The sequence below is a fragment of the Pomacea canaliculata genome, linkage group LG14, assembly GCF_003073045.1.
Source record: "Pomacea canaliculata isolate SZHN2017 linkage group LG14, ASM307304v1, whole genome shotgun sequence".
In the NCBI taxonomy this organism is placed as follows: Eukaryota; Metazoa; Mollusca; class Gastropoda; order Architaenioglossa; family Ampullariidae; genus Pomacea; species Pomacea canaliculata.
The window spans coordinates 1,247,289-1,257,933 of NC_037603.1; the positions used below are offsets into that span (position 1 = coordinate 1,247,289).

General features: G+C 41.7%; 1 protein-coding gene across 1 annotated transcript; it reads right to left on the bottom strand.

Moving 5' to 3' along the window:
- Positions 1 to 840: 840 nt before the first annotated feature.
- LOC112555494 (dihydrogeodin oxidase-like) lies at positions 841 to 9,121 on the bottom strand. The gene is given in 11 exon segments (XM_025223928.1): positions 841 to 4,109; positions 4,396 to 4,419; positions 4,422 to 4,542; positions 4,779 to 4,949; positions 5,205 to 5,272; positions 5,730 to 6,152; positions 6,457 to 6,611; positions 6,613 to 6,705; positions 6,869 to 7,035; positions 7,258 to 7,478; positions 8,775 to 9,121. Coding segments are annotated over 11 exon segments (1,848 nt in total). The 5' UTR covers positions 8,848 to 9,121; the 3' UTR covers positions 841 to 3,777.
- Positions 9,122 to 10,645: the final 1,524 nt, after the last annotated feature.

Here is a 10,645-nt window from a genome sequence, read left to right on the forward strand (position 1 = left end):
ACAAAGCAAGCTGTGTTACAATGTTCCTGCGTTTTCTTATCAAGCTCGAGAATTCGACCCCAGAAGAATTGGACACTTGTGTGACAGCAACTCTGGTCATCCACGTTCACGTAGTACTGCAGGGTAACGTTACACGCAGTGTTCACACCTGAGTCACGTAAAATGTCGCCACATCACTCACCATGCAGTCCTCCAGTCCTAATCCTCCCCCGAATAAAAGTCCTGACGTACGAGACAAAGTACAGCAAGAAACAAATTAAATAAATATACAAGAGATGTGAAACACATACACACGACAATCTGGCTCATCGGTGGTATCCGTACTTCCAAATGCTTCTATCAGCTAAATAAACAAATACTCATTTGCCGAGCTTGCCTGCTGTATTTATAATTTAACAATGTCATGCTCCTTGTTCGGCCTTTTCCCCCCACAAACACCAGGGTGCCTTCGACTCATACATTTCAGATAGTCCGTGAATCATACAAAGATTTTCATGTATAGAAACGAGGTGAAACCAATACCATCCCAGGGCAGATTATTTGTGTCCGCTGCTGCTCCATTTCTACTCGCGTTATTCAACATGATTTCATATGTTAATCAGGGAGGACGTCCACAAAGAAAGCTGACAACAAATTATTGCTGACTCCAAGATAATTGTTGCAAATGTCGCTTTGGAGCTGGTATTCACAATGGCCGTGGATTTAAAGTAATTTGTAGTATAAATTTATTCTATCGTCGTCAGTCTGCGAGTTGAACACACACACACACGAGAGAGAGAGAGGAAGATAGATTAAATTACAAATTTTCTAAAATTAAATACAATGAATAGGCATTAACAGTGACATTTGTCAAAATATTTTATATTCATCATTTTTTGAAGCTGTCTACACTGATGATGCTTATAAGGCCTGAATAAACAGATACAAAAATACAATGGTTTATATTGAATACTTTGCATAACATGCTTCTAAATTCTGCTAAATTTCTTTCTTTCAACTTAAAAAAAAATTACAGAGAATTTTTGGTTTTAATTTTAAGATTCCGTCGATCACTTACCCATTCTTCGAAAAAGCATAGACTGGTTGGAAAAAAAATAAAAAATTGACGGTAACGATTGAAAGCTCATACAAACTGACAGGATCTGTAGCCTAGTGGCTTGTAAGGAGAGTGGTTCACTGTGTATAGGGCATTGAATGAGAAAGGCGGAATCCGGTCGTCTGCTTCCGCCGACTTTGCCTCTCCGTGAAAAAAGATTTGTATCTTGTGGAAGGATGCTGGATGCTTTTTTTTATTTTTTAAAGGGTTGAGTTGAGCGTATTACTTGATTTCGTTTTGGAATAAAAATAAGGGAAACTTGTCAGGAAATCTACTCTGTACCCTTGCAGCTGTCATACAAAGGTAATGATGCTTAACGATGATAGTGGTAATGTGGATCCTGACGACCGGAGACGATGAACACTTTCTCCAGACTCCAAAGTGGAACATGTGACGTGCGTTCAGAGAAACACATGTCTGGAATGTTCTGTTTTCAGGCCGAACACAGAAGGGCAACGAGAGGTGAGTACTCGCAGGTAAAAGCATGTAACGCGCTCTCAGGTGAGCGTAACAACCTGTGACGTTTCCCTGGTGATAGACGCAAGTTGAGCAGAATGTGATGAGCTCTCAGGTGAAACACTGGGAGCAGACAAATAAAACATGCCCGACACCACACTTTTAGGACAACACAATGAACAAAGGACACGCCAGTCTAGGTCAGCCTGCTTTTGGCTTCCCCTTGTAAACAACTCAAACAGACTTCATGTGAAATAATGCAGGAGACATAAGGGAATAGAAGGAAATAAAAAAAATATTCGTACCTCATTATTTTGAAATCTCAGATCCTCTGACAAGACTGACCACATCTTTCCTAGTATAACATTCTCATGCACCAGTCCTGGTTTGTTGGTTTTATTCGACATCAAAGTGCTTCTACTTGGTCGTCACTTCGAATTGGGTTGAGTGATGAAGTTGGGAATGAAACCAGAATACATGTACAAAATAAACAGAGGCTAACAGTATGAACAGGTGTAAAAAAAAAAAAAAAAAAAAATTCGCAAGTCTGCAGGTGGGATGCGAACGCATGACATTAAGATTTTCACTGTAGTTGAACGATCGTTTGGCCTTTTTTTTTACTATCTTAACCGGTCCAACAGGTCTCGGAGGATTGTATCTGAATAAGCGTTCTTATAGAACAACTTGGCAGTATTCATCAATTCTTTTTTATAACAGGATCTCTGAATGTATGAACACCTGTTCGTATCGTGTATGCAAGTGTGACTGGAGTAACATGAGAGAGGAAGAAAAAAGTGAAAATACCTGCCTGAGCGAATTTCTTTCCAAAGGGGGTGACGGACACTTGACCGATATGGCCTTACATTTAATTTATCTTACATGCAATTTATTTTTTAACACTACATAAACATTACACAATACTATTCGGAAAATATTGAGTTCAAACTTCCTTCTGTTTAATGAGATACACATCACCACGCACTCGTGACATTGTTTGAGCACAAACGCCCAATTAACATATTATCCCAGCTCTCTCATTGACTCAGGCCTTCACAACTTGAAAGTATCTATGCACAATCCTGACGTCTGTTTTTTGTGCTTTACCACATGCATTTTTTTAGAGAAAAAAAGCTGCACCTTTAACAAAGGAAGACAATTTCTTTGTGACATAGGCATCTTACAATACAGTGCAAAGAAATGCAAGTTACAGGTACAAGATTCATGTTGCTGACCCCGGAAGCAGTGAATAAGTGGTTCTCTGAGTCTAGGACACGGCCGCAAGGTGGATAAGGACAATTCCCAAGAGAGAATCGAACGCCAAGCTCTTGTCTCTGACGATGAGCAGCATCGTCCACGTCATAACTGAGCCTCTAGCAAAGAACTGTACTTAAGAACGAGTCATGCATACTGGCACAGAATTTGACTGAAAACTTATAAGTGGACGTCGACGACAGAAAAGCACACAATCTTTAGCACGACCTAACGGAACTGCTTCTGGTATTGCTACAGAATTGAATCAAAAATATTGGTTCAGTGACCATCCCTAAAAAAATACTAGCTACACAAAGTGAACAGCCACTCATGTCCCTGCACATTTTGAATCACTGTCAACGAATGAATCACAGTGGTCTGGTCTAGATGACACATTTTGTAGAGCTGCATGTTACACAGCTAGGAGCCACAGACCACGTGACGAGAAAGCACTGAAGTGGAACAACTCGCCTTCATTCTTGACATGCTACAACACGTAGGATGATGAAACGGGTATTTCTTAGGTTCTTGTTCATCGAAAGAACAGCAACAAAATTAAGCCCAAACTGAAAAATTCCAAGAAGGAATTAAGTGACAACTTCCATTTGTAGACAGTGAGAACCCAGGTGACATAGATTATTATGGTCTTATATTGTTTAAATAATACTAATCATCCTTCTTAAAGTGAGGGTTAAAATGTGGCTAAATGGGACTTAAACATTTCTACGTTTTGACTTTTGCATATGATAAAAGTTTTACATACTTATTTAATAAGTAAAATAATTGTATGAGAACGAAACGAACACTTGGTGTTAGTCTTGACAAAGTGTGAGGATGCTTTACCTTCTTCGGGAAGCGAACTACAGGTATTCAGTTTACAATCTTTTTTTTTTTTTTTTTTTACAATTGTGTCGATCCACGAAACAAGACATTATAGTAAGCCCTTTCTTTCATCGTCTGAGGAAACGTGTGCCTCAGAGCCAGCGCATGCGCCGTCGAACCGGAAGTGGGTGACATACTTCCCTTTTCTTGCCTGCTGATGCTTCTGGCGTGCGATCTGCGCTAGTAACAAAACAATGACTACACACAGCGCCACGACGACAGGGACAACCCAGATGGGGGTCGAGGAGGCTGTGTCTGCAGGACCAGCGTTCAGATGCTGCTGATGGACCGCTTGGCCAGATCCCGCAGCGAGGAAAATCAGAGGGCACCGCAGGAAGCCGACCGTCCACATCGTTGACATGAAAGGTCAATGCCATTCCAATTTCGGCATGAAAAGCCACATGGCAGTGCAAAAACCACACACCTGGAAAGTTTGAAAACACGAAAAATATATAATCTTAACAGAACAGGTAAGTCAGACACTAGTCATTACGGTAATATAAAGTACATTTTTTGTTACTTCGGAATGCTCATCACGTCAATGCGCGTACACAAACATAAAAACCAGTGAACATGCACAAGCATGAATGTGTGTGAACGTGAATGTATGCGTGTGAATTATCGAGTACTTCTAACGATTTTTTTTTTATTATTGTAAAAAGAAAGCCATTAATACGTGAGTCTGTTAGATTGTCTGTGCGTAAAGCCACCTGGATTGTTGGCCTCCAGCCTTAAACGAGATAACCTCCGTCAGGAACGGGTACCGTGTCCTTCAGGGGAGCGCCATGAAGCCTCCTTCTGACAAGTCCTTGGTTGTCGAGGTCACGGAACAAGTCTTCCGTCATTTCTTCGGCGAGCTGAAACCAATGATCAGATTTATAGAGATGAAAAATGCAAAGAGAAAAATAGAGAAGGAGAAGAAGAGAGAGTGTGAGAGTGTCATTGACCTGGAAGTTAAAACTTTTCGCATACAACTGAAAGACCGAGGGTTTAAAGTTCCTTTGTCCTGAAAGTTCACAAGCCATCAAAGCCGCTTTTCAATCATCACTAATCTGTCCGTTCACAGAGATACTTACCCGGCGATGGCGACCACCCTGAAGCTGTACCCGTGCATGTGAATGGGGTGCGTGAACAGGAGGTCATTGTTGGCATTGGAGACGACCAGTTCCACTACCTCGCCCTCCTGAACCACCATGCGATGGAAGCACTCGCAGAAATCATCCGGGCACCTTGGACCTTTACTTTTGACGTCACAAAACCGACTCTGACGCAAAAATCCGTCAAATTATCTGTCAGCAGCGGCACTTTGTAGTTTGCGTCATGTTACAAAACACGTCACAGACACGTAAATCTCCTCTCAAAGAGGAATTAATTATTATGGCTACGAAAACACAGCATGAAAATAAATAAACAACGAAAGTATATGTTCAGTGTTTGAATAATTTTAATCTTTGTTACTCAATGAAGATTATAAACAAAATTTGTACGATTGTAGATAACAGGTATTAATAACTCAAACCTGATCAATGTCGTTTGGCTGGGAGAGGAAAGGAGAAGGAGGCAAGACGTTGGAGATGTTGTTGACGACTGCGGAAAAAAACTCTTGTAACCTTTACCGTTGACGGGGTACAGGTCGGGGTCGTGGAAGTGGGTGTTGTTCCGAAATCTGTACGCGAACTCCAGGAAGAAGCGCTTGTCTGGAGTTCTTTTCAGACTGGGGTCATCTGGTGCTAGCGAGGTCATTTTGGAGATCTGAGACGCGGCGTCAGAAGTGCTTGGGGCAAGCAGCCAACCGTTGAAATCCTACCGAGAGAAAGATTGCAGGTAAGTACTTCAGTAACCCACAGGTAATCTTCAGCAGCCCACAGTAAATCTTCGCTAAACCCAAGTAAATCTTCAGTAACCCACAGTAAATCTTCGACCAGCTGATGGAAAAAATAAATGTTCTAAATAAAAAATCAGTGAAAGCATCTATACCCGACTGTTATCTTGCTTCTTCACCTCAAAATTAGTAAATATTGCTGAAAATACGTTGACTCAATACTTTTAATGTAATCAACGGGTGGAAAAGGGAGCTGCTGCTGCAACAAGTTTCCTACCTCCCCTCCCTTGCCCCCCCGCACACGCACGACGGCGAGTTGCTCGATGTTCCTAGCCTGGCACTCCAGCAACCCTTTCGCCCGCATCCACAGGATGGATGAACTGTTGGTCTTGACCTCAAGCACGAAGTCGTAGCGTTCGCCGCTGAAGGACACGAAAGAGTCGACAAGAAACGAAAGAAATGGCTTTCCGTCTGAGGCGATGAGAAGCAGCTGGTGGCCGTCGATGGACAGAACGATGGGGCACTTCAAGCTGCCGGCGTTGACCACCCGGAACCTATAGCGCCTACCCGCCTCCACCTGGAACTCGGCAAAGGGTGTCTGTGGCTGGTCTTTTTCGTCTTCTTTCGGTTTATACTTTCCACGGCCTAACGAACACATGCATCAATCACAGAGCTCTGAGACAGTTGGTCACCTGAATTCTCAGGGAAAATCTTACAGTTAACTGCTTCTACGGCCAGCAGGCCAAGGAACTATTTATGTTTTTTAAATGTAGAATGGTTAGACGTTACAGAAAATAAGTTTCGGACCTGTAAAGTTCCTTAAATGATTTCTCGACTTACAACCGATCCATTTATTGACTGGTTCGTTGGGTTCTACTAAAGTACTGAAGGAATTACAAGCTCTCTCAGTCATTCCTCAGGGTCTTCTCAGCCTCTCCAGGTGTCTCACCGTTGATGAGGATGGCATCAGGGGTCTGTGGCGTCGCTGTGGTAGAAGCCAGTGAAGATGTCCACCACGGACTGATGGGACCAGTCGTTGAGGACGATGACGTGTTCAGGTAAGTCGTAGTCGTACAGCGCCTGATGAGGGTCACGTGACGGCGTCTGGCGAACCACCATGCTGCCGAAGAGTCCGTCGCCTCGGTACACGCCAGCGTGGGAGTGCCAGAAGTGCGTGCCTGGGTACTCCGCCAGGAATCTGCGAATAAAACACTAGATGGCATCATGTAGAGAAGCTATTTTTGAGCCACATAAGCAGAGCAAAAATTGTAGCCACGAGGCTTTTAGGACTATGTATCAGTTGCCATGACTTCTCGAAATAATTATTTTTATTTTGATGTCTTCGCCTACTTGATTTTTACCTGTAAGTGAAGCTGGAGAAAGCTGGGATAGGACACTGAGTGATCATGGCTACACCGTCCATATGAGGAGAATGCTTCTGCAGCTGGCCGTGCCAGTGAATGGTCACTCCTTCCGCCAGCGCCATCTGGTTGTCCACCACGACTTCCACTGTGTCTCCCTCACACACCTAGGACAGACCTATAGCACTGAGTACCGAGGGACAGTAAGAGAGTGAGATATAGATATAAAGTGGGATCAGTGTCAGTGTGCTTTTAGAGATAAAAAGCATGCAAGTCGGGTACATAAAAGTACCCGGGGTAATCAAATAACATGCACGCCTGGTACATAAAACATCAAATTAAATGTATGTGTCAAATAATATGCACACCTAGTACACAAGTCCCACTACCTGTATGGTCGGTCCAGGTAAGACCCTGTTGGCCGTCTTGATGCTCCGCTGAAATCCATCAGCAGACACGCAATGGTGACGCCAGCAGTCAGTCTCGTTGTCAGGGCAACTGTAGCAGGCTCGGGACAAGGTCAGGTAATCTTCCAGGACCCATTGGTATTGACACACCCGGGGTGGGGTGTCATCGCTACACTGCCGTATACACTCGTGGTCGCTGTAGTCTGTAAACACACACCCAGCCCAACACTGATCCACTAACAAGAGAGCAAAGATTAACTCAGCCTAGATTATCATTTCCCAATTTTCCATCTGTCCAGTTTCTGACCAAGACCTATAGATCACGGGTCATAACCTTTTTGACACTGAGAGCTACTTCAAGGGTACTGACTAATACTAGAAACTACTTGTCTTCCGCACAATATTGAACTTTGACCCAGACAAGGTCCGTTAAATTTTTTAAAATTAAAATTCGGTATCCAATCTTCTCATTTTCAAATTCATTTGTTTATTTTTCTATATAAATTGTAGTATGATAACTCCTTCTTGCAGGCTGTTCACAGTACTTAACTCACAAGCTTCAAGAAGTCCAGAAGTCGGATGCTTAACTCGTTCTGCAAGCTCACAAATCTGAACATACTACACCTGTCCACTGGCTACCAGTCAAAGCAATCACTGCATCAGCTCTCCACTTTCTGCTATGGCTTCATTAATGACTCTTGCCCTGACTAATTTTCTAATTTCTTGTCTGTCTACACTCCTACTTAAAACCTCTGTTCCTCATCTAACTTTCGCATTCTATTTCACCTTTAAAGACAGTTACATGGATAACATATATTTTCCTTCTGTGCCTCTAATTAATAAAATTCTCTTTCATACTAAATTCCGAATCAAAGACATCATTCAAAAAACGTAAATTTTTTTTACATGATTTATTTTTATTGTTTTTACTTTTATTATGTATCAACGAAATTTTACATAGAATGTAATTTAAGTGCATGTTTTATTTTTTTTTTTACTTCAATTTTATTACCTGTGTGTTCCTTTTAGCCGAATTATTATATTTTTTAATTACTAAAAATGCTTTTGTGTCTCATAACGTGTCATTGTTAACTATTATTTTAATTTTCGTTTTCCTGTGTTTTTTTTTCACTATTGCAAGCCAGCGCAGAGAGTTCAGCTTGCCTTGCTTTTGATGAAGCTCGATATAAATATAGTTAATTAAATTAATTTAATGAAATATACATTTAAAAAAAACTTTAAATAGAACCATTGTCTTCATTAATAATATTACCTCGGGTTGTTCGTATATCGTATATTAGCTATAACAAAAAATAATCCCCAAAACATCGTACAATTTGGGCTCTTCTGTATATATAAAAAAAAAAAAGAATACCTGCAAGAATTTAATTTAAATTTTACTACGAAGCATTACAAACAAAGAAGAAGCAAGGGTTTATAGTGGAAAAGAAAGAAAGATGTTCGACAAAAAAGCAAGATAGTAGAATTTGTAGTCTCACCTGGTAAAAAGCATGCAGCTAGTGGGCACAATATCAGCATGCAGCAAACCGTGAGTCTCGTCCTGAACTTCATGGCGGCCTCACCCAGACATCAGCTCCAGACTTTTTTACTTTAAGTACAGAGAGAGTACAAAGCCGTACACACGCTTCCACGATCTTGCATTATCGCTTCCCCTCCCCACACTACCTACCTCACAACCGATGGGTCACTCACCTTCCCTCACTACATGCCTGACTCTTGCTTCACCCAACAATTAACCGTGCAGACACGCGTGCGAGGTTCACAAGACTGCAAAAGTTACCCCCGACGTGCGAGGAGAAACGACGCGAGGCCTCCCTCCCTATCCCTCCCAAAATACCGGTGACAAATGGGTCATGTGAAATCACGAGACATATGAAAAAATAAAATAAAAAATCAGGTCACGAGGGAGGGTTGGCGGGAGGACGAGAGCAAGTCAGCACAGCACGTCCTCCGCTCCTCAAGGTGCATGTGAGTTCACCGGTGTTGGAGGAGAGGAAATACCCACAAAGTCGCTGTTCTCCACTATTTCATTCCTTAGTTTTCTTTTATATCCGTATCTTTATATTCTCTTATCTTTTCCCCTGGATTGTGTGCATGCATGTTCAAATGTATTAATTTATGAATATATGCATGTGCCTGAGAATTTGCATGTCTGTACTTCACTAAAAATAATAGAGGGTATTTATTATTCAGGGAGTCAAATTGCCCTAACACCGAAAAGCGCGTGACTGGAAAAAAGAGGAAGGAGAGGGGGAAGAGGGAGGGGAGAAGAAGGAAAGAAAATGTTGCCACTCTAGCAACGAAGGATGTTTTCTCGCGGCCTTGTCGAAGGACACATATTTTTTTCCTATGGACTTGATAACATGTTTTTTTCTGTCTGCTCTTTCTTATATAAGGGGAAGGTATAAAGGTCAGCCCCTCACCTTTTCATAGGTCATCGGTCTGGGGGTGTGCGATATAGGCGACCACACCAGCTTTTGCACGCGTGCGAGTGTGTGAATGTGTAAAAAGGACAAGGTGAGAGGAAGAGAATAATGTTTATTTTGTTCCGTCATTCTTTTGATGAAACAGATAAAAAAAGAGTTATTAGAAACGTGTAATTTCCACTGTTCAGAAAAGGAAAAGCATATGTTCACTCGAGTCATGCAGCTGAATGTGAAATAATTCTGCCACTCACACTCTATAAAGCAAGTACATAAAAATAAACACTACTCTTCACGCTCGCTGCAGTTAAATGTAAACTAACCCACAGCTTTAAAAACTAATTTTGCAGATACACAAAATTTTTAATCCCTTTGCCTTTCCCAGATAAGTTCTCTCTCCACTACACATAATCTGGTATGACAACTTTTTAATTTTTTTTTTTTTTTTTTTTGAACGGGCTTGTTTGGATTGAACTTTTCCGAGATGTATTTGCGGGTAGGCGTACCCACCCAACGTTTCCCTCTTTTTCTCATCAAAAGTGCACGCGCATGTACACCACGCACATACACAGAAGAAAATAACACACACACACGTACACACATACAAGGCTTTGTTCTGACCATGTTAATGCTTTACATTCAAGGTATTTTAAAAAGTTTCTTAGGTCCCACATCTTCAGCAGAGGGTGAATTTTTTTCGAAATTTAACAGAAAAACTCGGTCTGAAAACTCTCATACACGCTGGCCCATTTCTTTATTTCAGGCTATAACTCATTTTTTTCTGCCACCTCAGCTATCGCAGTATGAAGTCCTGTTGACACAACTCATAACACAAAAGTGTCAAGAAACCTTAAAAAAAATGTAAAAGTGTTTTCACGTCGACCCGCAGGTGAAAAATAAGACTAGGGCGAGGTGTCTGCAGTTTT